Source organism: Amblyraja radiata, chromosome 9, assembly GCF_010909765.2.
Source record: "Amblyraja radiata isolate CabotCenter1 chromosome 9, sAmbRad1.1.pri, whole genome shotgun sequence".
NCBI classification, from domain to species: Eukaryota; Metazoa; Chordata; class Chondrichthyes; order Rajiformes; family Rajidae; genus Amblyraja; species Amblyraja radiata.
This window is the reverse complement of record NC_045964.1, coordinates 31936577-31962462: the sequence shown is the minus strand read 5'-3', so window position 1 is coordinate 31962462 and position 25886 is coordinate 31936577. Positions and strand designations below refer to the sequence as shown.

General features: G+C 42.6%; 1 protein-coding gene across 4 annotated transcripts in view; it reads left to right on the top strand.

The window, feature by feature from the left end:
• Positions 1–25886, top strand: part of strn3 (striatin 3) — a 139175-nt gene that overhangs the window by 54025 nt on the left and 59264 nt on the right. For all 4 annotated transcript variants that reach the window (XM_033026992.1, XM_033026995.1, XM_033026993.1 and 1 more), the window contains exons 3-5: positions 7645–7718; positions 22055–22136; positions 22611–22787. In XM_033026992.1, the coding sequence (XP_032882883.1) occupies positions 7645–7718; positions 22055–22136; positions 22611–22787 (333 nt within the window). The remainder of the gene's footprint in view (positions 1–7644; positions 7719–22054; positions 22137–22610; positions 22788–25886) is intronic.

The window sequence follows — 25886 nt, the reverse complement described above, 5'->3', positions numbered from 1 at the left end:
TTTGTGTAAAAGCTGAATTGGGTCATTATTACTGTTGAAGTATAAGACAATTTGAGAGTGAGAGAATGTTTATATCTGACAAATGAATATTTAATATTGTATTAATTAGCAATAATAATAGTAAAGCACTAATTTCAATCCCCCTGATCCCCCCACCTTTAGAATTTAAAGCTGATTAATAATGGAAATAATCAGCAAACCAGGTAGAATCTGCGAAGAGAGAAACGGATATGGCTCGGGTCAATAATATTTCACAGAATGAAGACAAGTTGAAGATCAATCAGTTTGACATGCAGAGTAAGGATGGACCAAAGAAGGGAATATAAGGAGAGGGCTGTGATAAAAGTCACTTTAGGATTCTAAAAAGACTAGTTAACAAGCCATAATACACTTTCTTTTTTGGGGGTGGGTCTACAACATGGAATGTGCTCGAATGGAGGTAAATACAAAACTGATGCAGTAATGTTTTCAGTAAATACCAAGTCTATGGAACAACATAGTGAGTGTTAACATTCTTATAGCATTCTGATGGAATTCTTTTGAATATTTTTTATAAATAATGACTGTAGTTTGTGATATAACAAATCTATGTGCTATGGAGATGTAAGACTGCAGGTACTGGAATCTGGAATGAACTTGTAGAGGAACTCAGTGGATGAAGCAGTGTCTCTATAGCCAAAAGGATATTCATTTTGGCCCAAGTGTAAAGGGAAGATTGCCAGTATAAATAAGCAAGAGGATTGAATGCGACAAAGGTTGATAGATGACAGGTGAAAACAGATAGGAGGTTGGAATTGGGCTTACGGGACCAGGTGGAGGATGTAGCAGGGTGGAACACATGCTGGCAGCTGACAGGTGGAACAGATAATGGAGGGATGGCGGGAATATGTGGGGACGGTAATGAGTCGAGGTAATGAGGGGTGAATGGGAAGAGAAGGGATGGAAAGAGTGAAAAGGGAGAGAACCCGTGGGAGTGGGTTTGAGGAACACAGAGGTTGTGGGTTACCTGAAATAGGAAATTTCAACGTTCATACTATTGGATAGTAGGCTGCACATGACGTGTTATTTTTTTAGTTTGTGTTTTACCTCACCGTGTCACTGGGGAACAGATAGGTCAGTGTGGGAAGGAGTTGAGGAATTCAAATGATATGCAACTGGAAGTTCAAAATGGCTATTGTAGGTAGAGCACAGGCGCTCTGCAAAATAGTTTCATTGTCTATGCTTGGTCTTGGTGATGTAGAGGAACCTCATTACGAGTACTGAATGCAGTCAACCAGATTGGAGCAGTGTCTGCGAATCTCCACCTCACATGGAAGTGCTGGTCCCTCATTTATGGGGAGGGAGTAAGTTTAGTTTGGTTTAGTTTATTACTTTCACATGCACCAAGATACTATGAAAAACAGTTTTGCATGCTGACCAGTCAAATCATACCCGAGTATAATCATACACTAGTAAAAGAATGGAACAGTTATACTGGATAATAGTAGATCCTCTTCCGAAAATTGTGTCCGGTTGGAGACCTCTGCCGGCCATCCTCAGTTCCAATGAAAACACGATGGTGCAGGAAGGGGCAGACCGGCCGGGTGAGTGACAGGAGAAGCGACCAATCAGCGCGGATCTGCGATCTCGCGGTTTTTACGCTTATTAAACCTCGCTAACCGTTACAACATACTACCGATCGGAACGAAAATTGGTGCACTCGCAGCATAGGAGAACGGTGAGTGATCTGACGAAAAATCATAGCGTTATTGCGTACCGTTTTTGCGCAAATAGAAAGACTGCGCAAACCGGAAGAGCACAAGATCAGTTTTAGTTATGTAATAGATGATAGATAGATAGATAGATACTATTGCAACATTTTTCATTAGCTTATTATGAGCAGTTGACAAAATACATGAAGTTATATAAAAATAAAAAATGTTGTAAACACTCAGCAGATCAGGCAGCATCTGTGGAATGAGAAACAGTGAAGGTTCCCATACATAAATTATTGTTTTCTTTCCATAGATGTTGCTATTTTCTGTTTTTATTTCATGTTTCTCGCATTTGCAGTTTTTTTTTTTTGCTTTTCATTCATATAGAGTATTGTGAGTTCTCTCAAGATGTTTGTTAATTCGTGCATTTTAATGTATTTTTATTTTAAGTAGAGAGGGGACACAGGGAAATGTCAACATTTCTTCTCTCTAAGGGTGGAGAATCTTTGGAATTCTCTAGCCCAGAAGTCTGTGGAGTCTCGGTTGCTCAATCAAACAGAGGTCATTAACTTTCTGGACTAAGGGAATCAAGGGATGTAGATACTGCAGGTAAATAGTGCTGAAATAGAAAATCAGCTCTCGATCATGAATGGCAGTGCAGGCTTTAAGGACCTTTAATTAAGAATTAATTATTCTTACCCTTATGTTAGCTGGTTATTGATGTTGGGAGATTAAAAACTCCTAATCCAATAAATGATGGAGATATTCAAAATGTAATAATAGATAAATTGCTGTCAGACTGGCTGCAAACTCTACAGCAAGTTGATGCACTGTGGGAGGGCCTTATTAATCGTTATGTGATGTTGCAGGAAAATAAGGTCTGGTTATGGAAATATTGAAAGGTTTTTGACAGCCAATTAATTTACATCCCTCTTTAGCTGACTGTTAAAAGATTGTTTCTACCATTCAATAAAGTCCAAAGCTTATTAGACAGTAATTTTAGCTATTCAACTTAAAGCGATTATTAAACATATTAAAACAGCCTATGACACAAACATTTAACACTGTCAAGGATTTTAAAAAACAATCAAGAAATACTGACACTCAGCTATAATCGTATGTAATTATTCACTATACTGAATCTGGCGGTGGAAAATGATAAATAAGTCGCATACATGAAAGTACTGAACTTGCCGGTGCTTGAGAAGGGGAATTTCTGTAAGTTCTATGTCTGCTGATATCAGCCTCTTTTTAATAATGAATTTCAAAATGAAATGTATACATGATCATTGAATTCTTTAAGTGAACCATTGGTGATATAATCCAAGATATTATTTCAAAAGGATTTTTGATAAGCTATTACAGTGTGGACTATGCTGTTGTCAGCAGGCAGGAGCTAGGAAATTGAGTGTTTCTAAATTGTAGGTAATGCTAAGTGTAATGGAGGGGTGTGATTTTGGTTAATTAATGAGGTAGAATACATTAAAATGATATATTAGACATGTTAAACAGTAATGTAATTTAGCACTTTTGTAACTTTAATGAAATTAACAAATCAATTTCCGTGGAGGTAATTGTAGGCTGGTATATTTTGATGGGAAGAAAATGAGACTACATATAAGAATGGACTCGAGGAATAAAGGGATGTAGAAGTGCAGATGCAGAAATGACTGAGAGAAAGTTAAATAAGGTTAAAAAATCAATCTTAAGAACTTAATTAATTCCTAGACACACCAAATTAAGAGCAGATATGCCGAACCTGGTGCACAATTCTGGCCTACATTTAAAAAAAATTGAGATTGATGGTCAGAGAAGGTGCCACAAAGATTTGTATGTTAATAGAACTGAGAAGATTGACTGAAAAGAATAAACACAATGAGGCTCTCAGTTGAAAGCTTAAGCGGTGGGCCGAACATCCAAAATGTGTCTTGATTTTCACTTTTGTGATCCATCTCTGGTATCTACTTGTAATTTGGCACAGATTTAGATTAAAAAATCTTTGAGAGGAATTCATAACTCGTCAATTCAAAGGGTTGCACACTAATTAATTAAGCTAATTAGAAAAAGTAACAGTGCCATCTTGTGCTCAATAATAGGCAGCTGTATATTACTCTATGGGGAGTTGGATTCCGTGTGGCGGTCTATTTAGCGGGCTCTGTGGTAGCGCCGAGACTCGAATGGGAACATTGAATACTATTACGCCAATTACACGGGACGGGATATGCCTCTGTCCCACTTAGGAAACCTGAATAGAAACCTCTGATAATCTTGCGCCCCACCCAAGGTTTCCATGAGGTTCCCGGAGGTTTTGGTCACTCGCCCTAATGGTGGAAAGTGGTTTCCGCATGATCGAGGCTTCATCTATGTTCCTTCGATTATTTCAACAAAATTAAAACCGGCCTCGACTAAAAATAGGTTGCTGTTTGGTCGAAGCCAGTGGAGTGGGGTCGCTATTTACTTACAGGCAGTCGAAGGCAATCTCCTTCGATGACCAGCCATTTTGATTGGCTCATTGGAGTTTTCAGGACCTAGAAGATCCGCCAGAAGGTAAAATGCCCGCTAAACTTTATTAAACTTCTTAAAACTGTCTCCACTCCTTCTTTCTTCCCCCCCTTCTCTCTCCCCTTCTCTCTCCCCTTCTCTCTCCCCTTCTCTCTCCCCTTCTCTCTCCCCTTCTCTCTCCCCTTCTCTCTTCCCCCCCTCCCGCGCTCTCTAAAGGACTTACCGTACTCTGTGGCAGCCATTTACCTTCCTCTTAAGCACTCCTCTGTTGTCCCTGGCCCCACCTTTGCGATGTGTGTGTGCGCGGTCGGTAGCAAAGATCCTGTAGGATCTTTGGTCGGTAGATGCAGCTCACGCTTCGGTCGAGGCTTTCCAGGCGAGTGACCAAAACCTCTGGCGACTCATGGAAACCTTGGGTGGGGCGCAATGTCACCAGAGGTTTCCGTTCAGGTTTCCTAAGTGGGACATGGGCATAACTCTTAGCCGTGGGAATTTCAGTCTGGAAATCCGTGATCTACGGGGAGAGGACGCTGGTGAATATGAGGTGACTTTTGGAACAAGTTCAGGAGGTGAAACTCAGGCAAGAGTCCGACTGGAGGTGAACGGTGAATGAGACTGCTGCAGAGTTTCCGGATTACACCGGCTCCTGAACTCGCATAATTAATGAGTGCGGGCAGATTCTGTGCGTTCCCCAGTTTACTGAATCCCCCTGACTGCCAGTGTACAGAATGGGGGTCACGGCCGTTGTGGGACTGGGGCAGTGCCAGGCTGGGGGACAGACCTGTAAGGATCAAACCCATTACCTCAATTATTTCTCTCTAACCTTACCTTAAACATCTCCCCATACCATACCTGTATGGAGGAAGTGGGGTGGGGGGAATTAACACCTGTTGATCCCAGGTCACTGAAACAGTGAGACCACTCTTCTGCCCAACCTCGAATAATGTCTGATTTGTAAACCGGAACTTATGACTGTGTTATGCTTAGGTACACAGTTATTTATGTGCCATTATAGCTAATGATTCTTCGGACTTATTTAGTTTAGTTTATTGTCACGTTTACCGAGGTGCAGTGAAAAGCTTTTTTGTGCATGCTTTCCAGTCAACAGAAAGACTATACATGATTACAATCAAGCTGACCACAGTATACAGGCACAGAATAACATGTATAACGTTTACTGCAAGGTAAAGTCCGATTAAAGATACCGGTAGTTTGAAGCTCTCCAATGAGGTAGATGGTAGGGTAGGTCCGCTCTCCAGTTGGTTCAGTTGCCTGATAGCAGCTGGGAAGAAACTGTGTCTGAATCTGGAGGTATGCATTTCCACACTTCTGTACAGGTGCACAACCTTTTATCCGAAAGCCTTGGGACCAGACACTTTTCGTAATTCATAATTTGTCGGTCTTCGGAATGGAAATTTTTTTGCGTAGATTTTAATGGCTGGCTCAGTGGTAGAGTGCTCGGCTCATATCCGCAAGGTCGCGAGTTTGCGCCTTGATCCTGGCAGTTACTCGATCGCGAGTTTGAGTCTTCAATGTCGTTTTTTCTTGCAGAATAAATGTTTGTATGAAATGCAGTGTAGGAGAGGTGTACTGACTGTGTGGGCAGAACTTTGGAAGTGATTGCCCACCAGTCTAAAAAGCCGCTGTGTCTCCCTGTCCCTGGGATAGCAGGGGGCGATCAAACAGCACAATACCCCCCTCCCCCTCCAACTCCAGAGGAATCCGCTCCCCGATGGGCCGCTACCAAAGATCATAGAGGAGCTCCTCTATGATCTTTGGCCGCTACAGCGACAAGTGGCAGTTCGCCCACAGCCCGAGCTGCGCCCCCTCATCCGCCACCCCAAGAACAAGACGTACCTTGCACACCATCAGCTTCTGCCCCTACGTGTTCCTCTGGAGTTGGAGCGGGGCTGGGCTGGAGTTGCTGCTGGCTGTGGGTCTCTGGGATCTCCGTGCTTGCAGTGGGCCTGGGGGTCGGTGGGCGGCGGTGGGAGCTGTGGAGCCTGTGGACCTACGGACCTACCTCCGTGGAGCTAGCCAGCTTCGGAGCGTGGAGAGCTGCGGGGGCGAGCTGCTGCGACCCGACTCCGGTGGATGGTGACACCGGGAGCTCGCGGGTCTCCGGTGGGAGACTGCTTTGCGGGGCACCGGCAGCGGCGACTTCTCCTGCCCGAATTACGGGGTTGAGAGCAAACATCATAGAGGTTGAGAGTGACCTGGAGGGGTGCCTTACAACGCCCGGCGCGGCTGTAAATTGCCGCGGACTTGCTAGCGCCCGCCGGGGGCTCCAACATCACGACCGGGGCAGGGACTTACAACGCCCGGCGTGGCTTTGAGTGGCCGCTCCCCGATGGGCCCCTACGACGCCCCGAGCTGCGCCCCGTCATCCGCAACCCAGGTTCCTCTGTAGTTGGAGTGGGGCTGGGCTGGGCTGCTGCTGGCTGTGGGTCTCTGGGATCTCTGTGCTTGCGGTGGGCCTGGGGGTCGGTGTCCAATTGGTCCTGACGTCTCCGGTGACTAGCACAGTCCTGCAATCGCCGACGTGAAGACAGTGCAAAGCCCCCGCGCCGGTGCAATGGGCGGGGAGCTGGAGAGGGGAGGGAAGGGGTCACACACATGGCCGGGAAGCAGAGGGGCGTAGGTGGGGTGAAACTGAAGGGAGCGACAATCTGCACTGTGTATCGTGAGTCTACCGTGGGAACTTTTTAACTCAGCGGGCAGGCAGCAGCACATTGTCAATTATTAACCCTTCCGCGCAATATACCCTCACCTTCTCTTTTATGAATGGGGATTTAGTTCCCCTTTCTTCGAGGACCGACCGGAGGTTCCGCTGTCACCTCTGCGGGCCACCCTCGGTGAACGTTTTCAAGGACCTTTCTTCAAGGACCGAAAAAATGGCCGCTATTCGGAGGTTTTCGTTATTTGGAACTTCGGATAAAAGGTTGTGCACCTGTACTTCTTGCCTGATTGGAGTGGGGAGAAGAGGGCGTGTCTGGGGTGAAACTTGTTCTTGATTATGGGAAAATGTTGGGGTCAGGTTTATCCTTTGTTTCTGTTAGACCTAATGATGGTCAGTAATTTTTAACTATTTTGAACATTCTCCACACTGAACTGTATAAATTATCTGACTATAAATTCATATAATTCATAAATGTATTCATATTTATATGAATACATTGATTTTTATTGTATTTTGCTTTCAAAAACATTGAAAACTTAGACAATAAATTGTTTGCAAATTTTTCATGTTGAAGGCAATGGTCAGCAATCAAGCTTGGTACATCATCAAGCTTTTTAGCCTTGCTTTTGATTGAGGGAACACCATAGGAGTAGGAACAATTACTAATTTTTCCAAATTTTATTTTGGGAATTACTGTTGCACTCTTCACTAAATAAGATTTGTTTTTAAAAGAATGATATATGCTAACAATTTTATTTATTTCCAAAGGGCAAAATATCATAAATTAAAATACGGCACAGAATTGAATCAAGGTGACTTAAGGATGCCAACATTTGAATCAGGTAATAAAAGCAGATGAAATACTTATAGAAAGTATGTTTTAAATATAACTTCTTTTACAGTAGTTTCTGAATGGTACTCAATAGTTAATTTGAAGTTGGTTGGATAATATATTTATATATTTATGTCAATGTATACCAAATTATTTAGGACTAAGACAATAATTACAAAATACATTTGCTTAAGGATGTTATAAGAAATTATTTGGTTTTGCCAAGTTTAAATTATTATTTTTTAATTTGCAATGATTAGAGGTCAGGAAGATAGAGGGAATCCTATGAAGTCAAAGTTACTATGTTTGTTGATTTGTTCTGGTGCTGTTATTTAATTTCATCAAATCTCACAGATTTACATGATATTGCTGCAACTGTGAGCTAATTGATCATCACATCGCAGAAAGTTATCAGCTTATGTGCACTTGTAATAATGTAATGATCCTTGCCGGTGACCACTAATCACCTTCTCTCTTTCCCGTAAGGTAATGGGTGTGGAATCAAAAGGTTAAGGGGACTTAAAATGTCCAAATTATTTTTTATATCTTTACTTTTCCTTTTCTGTCTCGTTTTCCGCTTTCTTAAGTTGATCTGCTTTTGTTCTTACTCTGTATCCAATTTGGCACCAACTTCCTTTTCAATTCTTAAATGTCTTTCGTTAAGAAGAAGCTTGACTGATCTTGTTGTTCACCAATGCCCAGTTTATTCGTTTGCATCTCTGGCAAACCATATTCAAACCAAAATATGCAATTGTAAGTATATTAACTGGTGCACATCTGAGATCTACTTTTGTAAAATATGTGCTAACAGGACCACTTATACAGTTACTGGTTAATATTTCACCACAACTGATTAATTTTTCGGCCTTTAAGTTAACTGTGCATGGAGTATTTGGATTAATTTTAGTTGGCATGTATTCTCTTTTGAATTTCCCCATAATTTAAAATGTTAATTAGCACTAACTTTTCCAGGATTCAAAACCAGAGTTAATGAAGGAATATAAATTTCAAAATCAAGTTATTATGTGACCTCTGTTGGTTTGCTCCTCAGCTGCCTCAGACACAGTCTTGTAATTATATCCTTCTGACCTCATCTACTACATCTGGTGTTCCCGATGTGGCCCCCTGTACATAGGCGATCCCATGTGTAGACTTGGTGTCCGTTTCACCAAACATGCACTCAGTCCAACAAGGCCTGCTTGCAGCTTACCATTGTAATTCCCCTGCCTATACACATACTGACCTTTCTATCCTGGGCCTCTTCCATTGCCAGGAAGAGGCCACGCACAAATTGGAGGAACAACAACTCCTATTCCGCTTGGGTAGCTTACAACCCAATGGTATGAACATTGAATTCTCCAATTTTAGTTAACGATACTCACATCCTGCCATTGTGCCCCGCTCTCTCCTTACACCTACATTCCTTCCTCTAGCTTCACAATTCGCAACTCTTCAATCCTTTTGTCACACACCTTCCACCTTTTCATTTCTGACCTTTGTCCAACCATCTGTCTATTAAACGACCTTCAACCCCCTCCCCCCCCAACCTATATCCACATGTTACCTGCCAGGCTTTGTCCTGCTTCTCCTATTTTCCAGCTTTCTTTAACCGCCCCACTCCTTCCATTAACAATCAGTCTGAAGAAGGGTCCCCTGTCCATCAAACATCACCTATCCATGTTCTTCAGAGATGCTGCCTGACCTGCTGAGTTAAGGGCCTGTCCCACTTACGTGTCCTTGGCACGCAAATTACGCGACCTCATGGTCGCGTTGACCCAAGACGGTCCTGCGAAGGTCGGGCGTGATTACATGCGTACGCACAGCCGTCTGGAGCGCGTGATGTCATTTGAAGATGGACACAAAGCAGGAGTAACTCAGCGGGACCGGCAGCATCTCTGGAGAGAAGCAATGGGTGACGTTTCGTGTCAAGACTCTTCTTCGGTCTGAAAAGAAGGGTCTTGACCCGAAACGTCACCCATTGCTTCTCTCCAGAGATGCTGCCGGTCCCGCTGAGTCACTCCTGCATTTTGTGTCTATCTTCAATTTTCTTGGCCCCGCTCTGGGAGTAGAAGTGGGGGCGGATCCGGACCGCAACGGCCGTGAATCCCAGGCCGAGTTCGGCGGTCGTTTGCCTGATTCTGCTTCTGTTGTAGGTGAGACGTAGCATCGCGCCAGGGCCTTTGGCCGTCAGTTCCACGACAGGCCATTGGCGCACAAAGATTTTGTTCACTACAAATATTTTGGAGCCCCGCGCGATGTCGCGCACAACTACATACCCCTCCGCGCTTCTAAGTGGGACCAGCCCCGCGCGGCCATATGATGCCCATACGCCTCAACGCGACCACGAGGTCGCGTAATTTGCGTGCCAAGGACACGTAAGTGGGACAGGCCCTTCACTCCAGCGATAGACACAAAATGCTGGAGTAACTCAACAGGACAGGCAGCATCTCTGGGGATAGAAGGAATGTGTGATGTTTTGGGTCGAGACCCTTCTTCAGACTGAGCCTTTTTTTCTGTAACCCAGCAACTACAGTTCTACATATTTCTACATTCAGTACCTTTCACAGCTCAGGTAGCTTATTTGGGGGTGGTAGTGGTGCTATCAAGCCACTCTTAGTGCTAGACATTGAAGTCAAGGTCATGTCTGTCGAGGTGATTATCAAGAGGCAAGGATCTCTGCCCTTTATTTACTTCCAGTATGTCAAGCGTTGTTCAACTACGAGAACAAATTCACCAGCAGAAGGCGGAGTGTTTGTGGTGGTTACCAGCCCCATGTTAGTCCTGATGCTGATCATGGTTCTTGGAGTCATTGAGGACTCCCAAGTCCACTCCTTCCTGACAGTTTTCCACAGTACCGCATCCTATGCATGAATCCTCAATAAATACTTAGAAGGGGAATAGTCTCTCTGGTCCTTGAAGAAAGAAGTTCGTTGGGAGCTATTGGGGATTGTAATGGAGGTCGGGCACATTGCCTGAATCAAAGTCTGATTCTGTTAGAGTAACGATGTTGCTGCTGTCTTTTGTTGGGAAAACTCTCGCAATTTAGATATCAATCTGCACCTTTTCATGAGGGCGACATTACAAGTTCAACTGTGCTGGTAGAGATTTTGCCCTGTCCAGATTTGTTGCTTTCTTTCATTCCTGATGGTCTGCTCAGTTCTCTCTTGTTTTAAAATAGCAATAATGATACAACTGATTGGGCATTTCAACGGCATTTAACAAAAAACGTCTGCTTCATCTATTAAAATCTTTACGTCACTTGTTATCAGGTTTATGATCACAGATGAACAAAGGAGGAGGACTGACTGAACGTTATTGCCTTCCACCACAGTGAAGAATGTTCATTCCATTGTGGTGGATGTTTATGTTATATTCTATTGTGTATTGTGCTCTTTTTGTTTGTGTGGCTGCATGGTAAATCAAATTCCACTGTACCTTAATTGGTGCATGTGGCAATAAATGTGAACTTGAACTTTATCCATATTCCACTTCATTTGGAACAGTTTGTATAATTTGCAATGTCCAGTCTAATAATTTGCTAATTGCTTTTAGCAGAGGAGGTCATTCATCCCATGTGATTACTACATTGGAATTTACCTCTTTTACTCAATGCATTCCAGATTCATTGTGATCAAGTGCTTCGAAAGGTTGGTTATGACAAAAAACAATCTCTGCCTTAGCAATGACCTGGACCCACTTCAATTCGCCTTCTGCCACTACAATTTAACAGCATATATAATCTCGTTGGCTCTCCACTCTGCACTGTTCACTTGTCTAATAAGAACACGTACATCTTCCTGTTCTACATCTACTGTTCAACACCATCTCGTCAAAGCACATCGTCAAACTTGTGGAACTGGGTTTCTGCTGTTCCCTGTGCAACTGGATCCATGACTTACTAATTGACAAACAACCAGTATGGATTGGCAACAACACTTGCTGACCATCAGCACAGGGGGACCTCAGGACTGTGTGCTTAGTTCTCTGCTCTACTCTCTCTATATATACGACTCTGTTGCCAGACACAGCTCCAATGCCATCTCTAAATTTACTGACATCACCATTGGATGAATAATGGGTGACGACGAGTTAGAGTACAAGAGGAAGATCTTGCTCTCTGTGTTATCAAGACCATGGAGGTGATTATTGACAAGGAAAGAAAAGCTGAAAGACCATGTTTCGGTCTTCATTGTCAATTCCTGGGTGTACAAACCCTGATGATCTGTTCTGGGCCCAATCACAAGGGAAGCCACTACTGCAGAAGTTTGAGGATATTCTGCATGCCACTGAATACTCTATCAAACTTCTATAAGTGCAGGTTGGAGAGCATACTGACTGGTTGATCATGGTCTGGTTCAGAAATTTTATTGCTTAAGAATGAAGTAGGCTGCAGAATTCTTCCCAATCTTTCATGGGTACTGACCCCCTAATAATTTAAGGGACTCACAGGAAGTATTGCCTCAAGAAGGCAGCTAAGATCCATACTCCCCTGGCCACACCACTTACTGCTAATCATTTGCTACCTGTGAATCATTACCTCTAAATTAATTAATGGTTCTTTTTATCAGCTGTCAGGCTGTTGAATAACCCTAACCACAATTGTGCCTCAACCACCATGTACTTCCAAGTACCTTACAGAACCACACTGGGCTTTCCACTACATACAGTGCCCTTCATAATGTTTGGGACAAAGAGCCATCATTTATTTATTTGCCTCTGTACTCCACAATTTGACATTTGTAATAGAAAAAAATCCCATGCTTAACGTGCACATTGTCAGCTTTTATTAAAGGGTATTTTTATACATTTTGATTTCACCATGTAGAAATTACAGCTGTGTTTACCCATAGTCCCCCCCCATTTCAGGGCACCATAATGATTGGGACACATGGCTTCACAGATGTTTGTCATTGCTCAGGTGTATTTAATTGCCTCCTTAATGCAGGTATAAGAGAGCTCTCAGCACCTAGTCTTTCCTCCGGGAAGCTGGGTTTGGAACAAGGGGGTATTATAGAGCATACAATAAGGCTACCTGTGCCCTATTGGGTTCTTCCTGAACTGTTTATTGAGCTTGCTTTTCTTCAGGAAAAAGATAAGCGCGAGGTGACTCCAAGAATAGTGGAATATCTTAATTCAATCAGTGAGAGCACTTTGATTGTTTTTACAGATGGATCTAAAGATCCAGTTAGTGGGAGAGCTGGGTTTGGAGTGTATGTGGAACAGCTTGGGTTGAAGATTGGCCGGCGCATTTCTGATGGAAGCTCTGTTCTCACGACTGAATTAATGGCAATTCAATGGGCTCTATGGTGGATTGAGGAAGCCAGTTTTAGAGAAGTCATTATCTGTTCTGATTCTGCAGCTGCTCTTGAAACTTTAAGAGTAGGGAAATCTAAAGCTCGTCCTGACATTCTAAATGAAATCTTGAGTGTGTTTTCTAGAATTGGGTTTGCGTGTAACATCACTTTTTGCTGGGTTCCCGGGCAAGCTGGGGTGAGGGGGAATGAGCAGGTGGACCTCATAGCAAAGGAGAGTTTAAGAAGAGAAATAGATATCCATGTATCATTGGGGAGAGTGGAACTGAGAGAAATAATTAAAGAGGACTTAACAAAAGAATGGCAGGGAGGATGGGAAATGGAAGTCAGGGGTAGACACTACTTTTCTATACAATCTGAAGTTAGGAAAATATGTTTCTGTACACCTCTGTCCCGTAGGGACTCAGTTAAACTGTGTAGATTGAGGTTGGGACACTGTGGGTTAAATTACTATTTGTGCATTGTAGGGAAACATGTTTCTGGCTTGTGTGAATGTGGGAGTAATGAGACAGTTAAACATGTTTTCCTAGAATGTAAAAAGTATAGGGTAGAAAGAAAAGTATTGTTTGTTAGACTGACAGGACTTGGAGTTGAGGCTTTTTCTGTTTTATCTTTGTTTGGACACAGTGAGAAACATCAACTGATATCCAGGGCTGTTCTTCAATTCCTGCAAGTTACATGACTGTATGTAAGAATTTAGTTCAAACTTTGACCTGTGGAGGGCAGTAATACGCTTAGCAGCGTCTACACTGCCGGAATCCTACAAGAAGAAGAAGTGGAAGTCTTTCCTCCAGTCTTTCCATCACCTTTGGAAAATTTTCCTGCTGTTTATCAACATGAGGACCAAAGTTGTGCCAATGAAAGTCAAAGAAGCCATTATGAGCGAGAAACAAGAATAAAACAGTTAGAGACATCAGCCAAACCTTAGTCTTACCAAAATCAACTGTTTGGAACATCATTAAGAAGAAAGAGAGCAGCGGTGAGCATACTAATCGCAAAGGGACGGGCAGGCCAAGGAAGACCTCCACAGCTGATGACAGAGGAATTCTCTCTATAATAAAGAAAAATCCCCGAACACCTGTCCGACAGACCAGAAACACTCCTGAAGGAGTCAGGTGTGGATTTGTCAATGACCACTGCCCGCAGAAGACTTCATGAACAGAAATACAGAGGCTACACTGCAAGATGCAAACCACTGGTTACCCTAAAAAATAGGCTCCTTCTCAACGCTCCTGCCCTCCCCGCAACTTTACCCCTGGCGGCCCAGCCAAGTGTGCTACTTTGTGCAGCCCAGGCCGTGCTGACCCGGGCCAGACTCCCCACACGCTGTGAAAGGAACTCATCCCCCCCCCCCCCCCCCCCCCCAGCAGCGCTGTCCTTTTACAGCCGCTTCCCACTTCACACAGTTCCAGGGTCAAAGGCTTGGCAGGTTCATGAACAGAAATACAGAGGCTACACTGCAAGATACAAACTACTGGTTAGCCACAAAAACAGAATGGCCAGGTTACAGTTTGCCAAGAAGTACTTAAAAGAGCAACCACGGTTCTGGAAAAAGGTCTTGTGAACAGATGAGATGAAGATTAACTTGTATCAGAGTGATGGCAAGAGCAAAGTATGCTGGAGAGAAGGAACTACCCAAGATCCAAAGCATACCTACCACCTCATCTGTGAAACACGGCGGTGGGGGCGTTATGCCCTGTGCATGTATGGCTGCTGAAGGTACTGGCTCACTTATCTTCATTGATGATATAACTGTTGATGGTAGTAGTAATAATGAATTCTGAAGTGTATAGACACATCCTATCTGCTCGTTCAAACAAATGCCCCAAAACTCATTGGCCGGCGGTTAATTCTACAGCAAGACAATGATCCCAAACATACTGCTAAAGCAACAAAGGAGTTTTTCAAAGCTAAAAAATTGTCAATTTTTGAGTGGCCAAGTCATTCACCCGGTCTGAACCCAATTGAGCATGCCTTTTATATGCTGAAGAGAAAACTGAAGGCGATTAGCCCCCAAAACAAGCATGAACTAAAGATGGCTGCAATACAGGCCTGGCAGAGCATCATCAGAGAAGATACCCAACAACTGGTGATGTCCATGAATCGCAGATTTCAAGCAGTCTTTGCATGCAAAGCATATGCAACAAAATACGAAACATAACTACTTTCATTTACTTGACATTGCTGTGTCCCAAACTTTATAGTGCCCTGAAATGGGGGGACTATGTATAAACACTGCTGTAATTTCTACATGGTGAAACCAAAATGTATAAAAATGGCCTTTATTAAAATCTGACAATGTGCACTTTAACCACATGTGATTTTTTTTTTCTATTACAAATCTCAAATTGTGGAGTATAGAGGCAAACAAATTACGGGTCTTTGTCCCAAACATTATGGAGGGCACTATATCTGCAGTTGCTGCCTAATCTGCTAGGTTCCGCTAGCATTGCTTTTTGCTTAAGAATTTAAATGTATTAAATTATCTGTAGCAGAAAAAAAAGTATCCAGTTGATGGTGGTCAGATTGATGTGAAAACCCATCTGATTTATTAATGTGAGTGGAAACTGCAATTGTTACCCTGCCTGACCTCTATACACGTTACTTTGTACCCACGGCAATGTGGCTGAGCAAGTCACTCAGTTTAAGGCCAAATAGAGCCATAAATGTCATTGGCAAACAAAATTATAAAAACAGATCTTGATTTCAAGTTAGTGTATTATTGATGTTAAAGGATTGCTTTAGTTTATAGCTAAGGCTTGAAATTTTCAGTTTCAATATATTAACAAAAAGAAAACATCAAATACCTCCTGTAGCTCAGCCTCATACCCAGCCAGAATTGTGCATGTCTTATTCAATTTATATGCAGAGATTAATGATGAATCCAATTTCTATTTTGGTTGTGCTAACGAATGGCATAATGTTAAAGAAACAGAAGTGAAGAGCAAGTGGAAATACGATGAGAAAACTAAAGTGTACATTATTACATTAACGTGTATATTTTTCTGAAGTTGTTCAATCAGAAACTATCACTAAGAAATTTTCTGATACGCCTCTAAACTTCACCAATGTGCTAACCAATGCTGGGTTAAGAAAAATAGCAGAATGTGGTGACTAACGAACTTTTAATGATGGGTTGCATAATATGTTGTTTCAACTTGTGTGTACATCTGAATAAAGCACCAGCGTGAATGGAATAGTCTCTGTAAATGAAACAGCATCAATAAGAGAAAGGAAGTGTAGGTACGGTTTAGAAAGATGAAATAAGACAGGACCTTTGAGGAATATAAAACAAGCAGGGTAGAATTCAAGCTGGAAACTACAAGGGCCAAAAGGAGCCATGAAATGTCATTGGCAAGTCAGATTAAAGAAAATCTTAAGGCTTTTTATTAGCACATTAAGACCAAGAGGGTAACCAGGGAGAAGTAGGACTGCTCAAGGATAAAGGGGGGAATTTATGCCTGGGGTCAGAGAATGGAGGCGAGGTACTAAATGTGCACTTTACTAAGATGCTGGGGCAGTTTAAGATCAAGAAGGAGGTGGTGTTAGGGCTCTTGAAGAACATTAACGTGGACATATCTCCAGGACCTGATGGGAACTATCCCAGGTTGTTGAGAGAGTCAAAAGAGGAGATTGCAGGGGCATTGATGAAGATCTTTGTATCTACTCTAGCCACAAACGGGTCCGAATGGACTGGAGAATCACCAATATTGTTCCTTTGTTTAACAAGGAGTGTAGAGATAATCTAGGAAATTATACACTGCCTCGCGTCAGTGGATTTAAAAAAAAAAGGTTTAGAAACACAGCATGAAAACAGCCCTTTGGCCCACCAAGTCCATGTAGACCAGCAATCCCAGTACACAAGTTCAATCCTACATACTAGGGACAATTTTACAGAAGCCAGTTAGCACACCAACCTGCATGTCTTTGGAATGTGGGAGGAAACCGGAGCTCCCCGGAGAAAACCCACGCAGTCACAGGGAGAACATACAAACTGTACAGATAAGCATCTCTAGTGAGGATTGAACCCAGGTCACAGGAGCTGTAAGACAGCAACTCTACTACTGTGCCACCCCACATGGTAAGGAGGCTATTGTAGAAGATTCCTCATGATAAGATAGATTTACTCGCATTTGGAAGAGAATGGGTTAATTGGGACAGTCAGCATGGCTTTGCTTCTGCAGGTCATGTCTTACGAGTTTGAGGTGATGAAGGTGATCGATAAGGATAGGACAGTGGATGTCATCTAGTAAGTCCTTTATGGTAGGACGATTGAGAAGATTAACGTGTGTGGGATCCACGGTCACTTGGTCGTTGGATTCATAACTGCCTTACTCATCGAAGACAGGGTTGTGGTGGAAGGTTGTTATTCTGGCTGGAGGTCTGTGACTAATGGAGTTCAGCAGGGATCTGTGTTGGGACCTCAGTTGTTTGTGATTATATGTAACCAACTTAGACAAGGTTTGGTTAGTATGTTTGCAGAAATTGGTGGAGTTGTGGACAGTGAGGAAGGTTGTCAAAGTATACAGTGGGATGTAGATCAGCACCAGAAATGGGCAGAGGAATGGCAGATGGAGTTTAATCCAAGCAAGTGTGAGGTATTGCTCTTTGGAGATCAAATATAAAGGGAAACTTGGCCAGAATCTTTACAGCATTGATAAATCCCTGAAAGTGTAAACACAAGTGGATAGCGGTCATAGCATCATACAGTGTGGAAAAGGGTCCTTTGGTCCAACTTCCCCACGCCAACCAACATGACCCATCTACACTAGTCCCACTTGCCTGCGTTTGGCCTATATCGCTCTACTCCTGTCCTATCCATGTACCTGTTTAATTGCTCCTGAAACGTTGCGATTGTCCCTGCCTCAACTACCTCCTCTGGCAGCTTGTTCTATAATTCCACTGTCCTTTGTGTGAAAATGTTACTCCTCAGATTCTTATAAAATCTTTCCCCCTTGACCTTAAACCTATGCCCTCTGATTCTCGATTTCAAGAGACTTTGCGTCTACCCGATCTATTCCTCTCATGATGGTTTATACATTTATATTTTTGAGTGATAAAGGTGGTGTATGATATGCTTGCCTTTATCAGTCTAGGCAGGTATAATTGTCAGGAAATCATGTTTCAGTTTTATAGGACTTTGGTTAGGCTGCATTTGAAGTATTGTGTGCAATTCTGGTAGCTCCATTACAGGCAGGATGTGGACACTTTGGAGAGGTTACAAAAGAGGTTTACCAGAATGATGGGGCATGGGGAGGTGGAGTTAGCTAGAAGGAGAGTTTGGGTAAACTTGCATTGTTTTCTCTGGAACATCGGAGGTTGAGGAGTGACCTGATAGAACTATATAAAATGATGGATGAGAGGCAGAGATGGGGTCAGCATTCGGAACATTTTTCCCAGTGTGGAAATGTCAAAGATTAGAAGGTATAGGTTTAAGGTGGGAGGGGCAAACTTTAAAAGTCACATGCGGGAGAAACTTTATTATACAGAATGGTGAGTACCTGTAGCGTGCTGCCAGAGGTGGTGATTGAGACATATGGTTGTGGCATTAAAGACACTTTTAGTTAGGCACATGGATACATGGGATATGGAGAGATATGGATCACGTGCAGGCAGAGGAGATATGTTTAACTTGGCATTGTATTTGGCACGGACATTGTGGGCAGAGGAGCCTGTTCCTGTACTGTACTGTTGTATGTCCTATGCAGTATTGTTAACTCCTCGCATTTTCTTTACTCGTCACACAATTTTCACTCGTATCCTACTAAGATGAAGTTCTCTTCCTGTATTTGAGGGGTGCTCCAACCAGACTCTGCCCCTCAATGTCCAGTAGCAGAAGGACACTTGACTGGTTGTCTCCCACAGAGCCTTTTGCATTGGCTGCACCAAGCTTCAGTGTGTCCCTCGGCACTTCCTTCTGCAGTCTGGAATGAGCCAATAGGCAGCATTCCTTTGCTGGCATCTTGCTGTGCTGGAAGAACAACAAGTTTTGGCAGACCAAAGAGTCTTTAACTGAATTGAACTCAATCTCCGAGTGTATTCCTGGAACAACCCAGGGATACGTGTATCAATTCTCGTATTGACTGGATAGCATGCAGAAAAACTTTTAATTGTAACTCTGTACAGTGGACTATAAATAAACTAACAACAACTAACAAATAATAACTTCAAATTTTCTCCCTTTTCCTTCCTTAATTATGTTACTGGTCATTTTGCTGCAGTTATATGTAATTAGTTATTAGTTATTATTTCTGGAAGTCTTTAATCTGCACCAATCAATATCATGTTTGTAAACTCTTGATAAAAAGCCCATTGATATCTGGTTGATTTAAACTCTTTTCTTAACACATAAAAGCAAAAGGTTAACATCACTACATTATAAAGATAAATCAATAACGGTATAATATTGATCGGCCTCATCATAGCCTTACAATGTTTCTGACAGAAAAAATTAAATAAGTATGATCCCTAGCTGAATGTACTCCATCCTGCATGTCTGTAGGCATTCATAATTTTTCTTCTTTACTTTGTGATACCAACAAATTGTCAGAGCAGTCGGTTCATAATTGGGAACATTTTTAAAGTACATTTTTCTGTTTAGGTATGGCACCACAGTAGATATGTGTAGCAGTAGAAGTATGATGAGCAAATTCAAGTTATTTTTGCGATGACCTTGCCAGTGTTAATAGTCCATATGGATTTTGATTGTACTGAATAGCTAATATTTACACAATTATTTGTATTTGAAAGATAGTCCTTTCAATTTGCTCTCTTTTGCTTTAAATATTTTGATAAGAACTTTCATAATGCTGCTTTGAAGATTTGTTTAGTGTTTAGAAACCAGAGGTTTTTTTTAAATTGTTAACCAAAAACAGGAAATTAGATTTATTATTCTGAAATTTAGCAACAAAAAGAAATCTCTGAGGTGGGATTTGGTCTTTTATTTTGTGCTTTAATGAGTATTGATGTTTTTCTATTAGAGCTGGAGGAATGTTTGTTTCTGAGTTTGAACATGACTTTAGGCAAAAGAGCATGCTCCAAAACTGTAGATCATTAAAAGTTCAATGATGAGGTGAAATATATGGCACCATAGAACCTTGAGCAAGGTTACTAATCCGCAGCATGGAGAGAAGTATAACATGTTAAATAACTAAAAGAGATTCCAAATGAGTGGAACAATCAATGAATTTAAAAAAGTACGTAAAGGGTGACGATGAGGAAAAATCTGAGTACGGTTCTGCAAAAATGTTGGCGTTAAAGTGTACCGTTTTGGCGAAGATACAATAATACATATACACACATAGAAACAAGATGAGACTTATATAAGTATATAGATATACTAGGCCAGGTGCAGACCCGTTGGGCCCATCCCCCAAGGCAATATTCCACCACTGACCCATAGCCACCAACTGCGCATACATGATGGGTTTCCATTATGACGCCAGAGATCCCCGTTGTGAAGCGAGTCACAGCAAACCCTCCCCCAACCGCGCAGGTGCGGCCGGCAAGTGGGAAAGTTCAAAATGTCAATAACCTGTAAAATATCATCCCCTCCCTCCCCTCCTCCCTCTTCCCCCTCCCCTCCTCCATTACCTCACTATCCCTATTCCTAACACTATCCTCCTCCATCCGCCCTCATCCCCAGCACTCCTTTTCACCCTCCCTCTTCTTTCCCCTCCTCCACCCCTCCCCAACTCTCTCCCTCTCCTTTCCCCTACCCTCAGTCACTCCTTCCCTCCCTCCATAACCCCTCTCCCCTCCCTAACCCCCTCCTCTCCCTCCTCACACCCCCCCCCACCGCCCTCTCCTTCCTCTATCCCCCACTCCCTACCTCCCCCTCCTCCCCCACTCTCCCGCCTCACCTCCCCCACTTTCCCCTCCCTCTCCCTCCCTACCTCTATCCCCATGCTCCCCCACTCCTCACCTCCCCCCTATCCCACCCCCCCACCCCCCCCATGAAAATTGCGATTTTTTTTTTTCCCCAAATGAAAGCTCCCCCCTATACCACACCCCCCCTCCCCCCAGAATGAAAATCCCTTAAAAAATATTTTCACTTGATAGTGATATGGTATTTTCCAGTTGTGGGCAAAAATAAATTTTCAGTTATTTATTCCTTCTCTGATCTGATCTAGGTGTATGTGAATGAAGAAAAATTATGCAAACATACTTAGCATAGATATAAATGGGGCTCACATTTGAAAAAGCACGACCAGCCATTGCTTTTGGCTTTGGCCTCATATAGCAGAGACTTGTTACAGCTTGCCAAACAGTCGCGGGGTGACGCCTGTATGGTCGGGAGTAGTGGCCCAAAGAGTCGTACCTTTTTCTGGTCGCCGCTAGATTTTAAACATTTGGAAATTTTTCTGCGACCTGCTGCGACTATGACGGGTGCCGGCAAGTCGCCGAAAAAAATTGCGTAAGTGGGACATGCCCTTTAGTCTGGAGAAGGTCGGGAAGTTCAAGGGAGCTCATGGCGTTATTTGCTTACAACCTAGGCGGAAGTCATTTTGGTCATCAGGTTTTCCCAAGAGAAAAATTAGAGTTTATTTATACCAACAAACTAGATTGTTATTGTTAAACAAAGTCTCCTTCTTAAAGAAACAAAAGCAAGTTTATTGTGTGATGGGTTTATCAGTTAAGAGTGATTACTTTGGTATATTTTGAGAATAGCACAATGTTTGGACCATGATGTTTAGACCTCCATTTCTTCAATCAGTAAAACATTGACGCTTCTCATTAAACGCTGATAAGAGAAGTTTTTCCATTGGGATGGAATGGGGATTTACTTTGCACCTTCATTTTGATTTTGTTGGCGACCTTAGGGGGTGGGATAAAATGTAAACCCATAAAATATCAGATGAAATGCACAAGAACTTTGAGCCTGTAATGTAGCCTTGAGTGATCCTTTGCATAACAGTTGGGTGTGAGTGTAGGAACTCGGTGTGTTTGCTGTATTGCCTTTTCCTGGCCATCTGTTGCTTTCTTTGGAGTTTCACTATTTTAATCTTCTGATATTGTGTGTTTTCTTCTCTAGATGAAACCAAAGACACAGAGGTGCCATCTGTACCTCAGAATAGTCAGTTGACATGGAAACAAGGCAGGCAGTTGCTCAGACAGTAAGTACGAGCTGAATTTTGTTTTCTCTTATTACAGTGCTGTAGAACAATATTTTTGAAAAATTGAAGATAATATATGCTTCATTTTCTAAGAATTTGCTGTGTTTTTATATAAACTGTTTAGTCTTAATTTGTAATGGTTTATTCTACCCTCTTCTATAACCCATAGTTACAGTTCTAATTTTCAATTTATGTATTAATAAAGCAACCACTGTTTGAAAAATGTTGGTTTGGTGAAAGAATGTACTTAAACAATGATTATAATTATGCTAATGACATTAATTGTGCAACTTTTCTGAAATTTCTTTATGTTAATATTGAAAGCTGTTACTGGTGAAATATGGCATAACTAATCCATTTATTATAAACATTTGTGTGATCTCAGCAATATTGATTGGTAGCAATTTAAAAGTGCAATAGAAATATGAAATAATTGCAAATCAAAAATCATGAGTATTCTTTCAAATTTCACAGGTATTTACAGGAAGTTGGTTACACAGACACAATTCTAGATGTGCGATCACAAAGAGTGCGATCATTATTAGGCCTCACTGCCTCTGAGCAGAATGGCTCAGTTGAGTCAAAAAACCTGGAACAGATTCTTAATGGGGGAGAATCGCCATCTAAACAAAAAACACAAGAAGTTAAAAGGTGAGAAACTAAAATGTTCATTGTTTTGCTTGGATAAGAGGAAGAATACTGTGTACAGGTTTTCTGTGTTCTAATTGCATCGTACTTTTCCCAACATTGATTTAGTTTCGATACAATGACTAAAGTGGGTTGGCATCATACAAATCTCAATTTGGGGATTTAACAAGATTTTTTTGTAACTTACTAAACAAAATCTACATAGCCCCGGTCAGTCAAATTAGGCTTTTTTGCAACAAAATTTTGAACATTAATTCCAAAAGTCTGATGTGAGGGCCATTGTAAGTTCATCATGAGGAGTGGACTATAAATGCTGGTCTGGCTTGTGTCACCTGTCCCCTGTAGATGAATGAAAAGCAAGTATTTAGTTTCTCATTTGAACAGTGACTGCAGTGTTCCCTTTATTACACAACGGGAATAAGAAGAAACATAAGCAAACTTTTTCTAGCCTTCACTTGACATTAGGCTTTTCCTTTATCTTTATTTTAAAGAACTCTGAGAAGGAACAATGTAGCTATCATTTATGTGGCATCCTTAAATAGAGTCCTACAGTGTGGAAACAGGCCCTGGCCTAACTTGCCCAAACTGGCCAACATGCCCCAGCTACACTCGTCCCACCTTTTGCATTTGGCCCATATCCCTCTAAACCTGTCCTATCCCTGTATCTGTCTAATTGTTTCTTAAACATTGTGATAGAACCTGCCTCAATTACATCCTCTGAGAGCTCCTTCCATATACCCACCACCCTTTGTGTGAAAAGGTTACCCTTCAGATTCCTATTAGGTTGGATAGACTTGGATTGTTTTCTTTGGAGCGCTGGAGGTTGCGGGGAGAGCTGATAGAAATATATGAAATTGTGAGAGGCATTGAATGGGTAGACAGTCAGAATCTTTTCCCAGGATGGAAAAAATCAAAGTAGGCATAGCTTTAAGTTGAGAGAGGTAAAGATTAAAAGAGATGTCAGGGCTCTCACTTAACTTATTTTCCCTGTTGCCAGCCGGGCAACCTTGGCAGCTTTTTAGGTTGCCAAATGACAGTTTAGGTGGTCTTTTAAGACGGTTTGCATGACGCGTGCGATAATGTGCTCGGACGAAGTGCGTAGATACCAGTCAGAATTATGCTCAATGAAGCATTCACATATTATTTCTGCTTCAAATAAAGTCACAAACTAAACATATTCACCAATCAAGACATGATATATCCCACAATGACATGCAGCAAAATTATAAGACAGTATCTCAACTCTTTTTACACATTGCAATTAATGCAATTTCTATTAGTTCTTTCCACTTCCAAACTAAAATGTGGTTGGGTTATCTTGTCTTGTCAGCCACGGTTGCCTCCTACTCCCCTTGGAAGAAAGATTTTAAGGGGAGTAGGAGGCAACCGTGGCTGACAAGAGAAGTTAGGGATAGAACAAAACTAAAGGAGAAGATGTATAACACAGCAAAGAGTAGCCGGAAGACAGAGGATTGGGAAACTTTCATCGGACAACAGAAGGAACAAAGCGGGCAATATGAGCTGAAAAGATGAAGTACGAAGGGAAGCTGGCCAGGAATATAAAGAAGGACAGTAAAAGCTTCTTTAGATATGTTAAGGGAAAAAGAGTAGCAAAGTCAAATGTGGGTCCCTTGAAGGTATACACGGGTGAAATTATTATGGGCAACAAGGAAATGGCAGAAGAGTTGAATAGGTACTTCGGATCTGTCATCACTAAGGAAGACACAAACAATCTCCCAGAAGTACTGGAGGATAGAGGATCTAAGGGGGTAGAGGAACTGATAGAAATTTTCATTAGGCGAGAAATAGTATTGGGTAGGCTAATGGGACTGAAGGATGATCAATCCCCTGGGCCTGATGGTCTGCATCCCAGGGTCCTCAGGGAGGTGGCTCTAGAAATAGTGGATGCATTGGTGATCATTTTCCAATGTTCAATAGATTCAGGATCAGTTCCTGTGGATTGGAGGATAGCTAATGTTATCCCACTTTTCAAGAAAGGAGCGAGAGAGAAAACGGGGGATTACAGACCAGTTAGCCTGTCTTCGGTGGTGGGAAAGATGCTGGAGTCAATTATTAAAGAGGTAATAATGGGGCATTTGGATGGCAGTAAAAGGATTAGTCCAAGTCAACATGGACTAATCTCTTCCCTGTCCGGGAGACCCGACCTTTTCCCTGTCGGGTCTCCGTTGTCGTTGGGGCCTAGCACCGTGGAGCGGCCTCCAACCTGAACGACCCGGGGGCTCGGGAGACTGCGGAGCTGCGGACTACTCACCATCGTGGGGCTGGCCGGCCTCGGAACGTGGGGAGCAGTGGTGACTCGCTGCTGCGACTCGACTCCTGGGGCTCGGAGGCTCCAGCAACGCAGCCGCAGGTCCGGTGGACTGTCGGGACATCGGGAGCTCGCGGGTCCGGGGGGAGAGAGAGACCGCTTCCCGGAGCTCCCGCAACGCGACTTCTCCAGCCCGTGTCGCGGGGTTGGAACGACCTGGAGCGGGGTCATAAATCGCCCGGCGCGGCTTCATGGCCGTGGGACATTCCAGCGCCCGCCGGGGGCTCCAACTTTGTGACATTTGGACCGGGAGCGGGGCCGTAAATCGCCCGGCACGGCCTAAAATGGCCGTGGGACTTATCATCGCCCGCCTGGGGCTTGGACAGCGGGAGAGACATGGAGAACAGGGGAGAGAAAAGACTTTGCCTTCCATCACAGTAGGTTCACTGTGATGGATGTTTGTGTGAACTAAATTGTGTGTATGTCTAGGAATTGTCTTTGTTTGTATGGCCGTGGAAACGGAATTTCGTTTGAGCCTCACTGAGGCTCAAATGACAATAAATTGTATTGTTGTATATTGTATTGTGTATTTATGAAAGGGAAATCATGCTTGACTAATCTTCTGGAATTTTTTGAGGATGGGACAAGTAAAATGGATGAAGGGGTGCCAGTGGATGTAGTGTAGTGGATTTTTCTTATTTTTTCTATTTCTCTCTTCTTTCTTTCATTTATTCACTCTTTGGCTACACCACTTTGGTAGTCTAGGAGTTCTATCTTTGCACATTTCACTTTTTCTCTTTCTTGCTTTTTCACCTTTCTTTTCTTCCGACTAT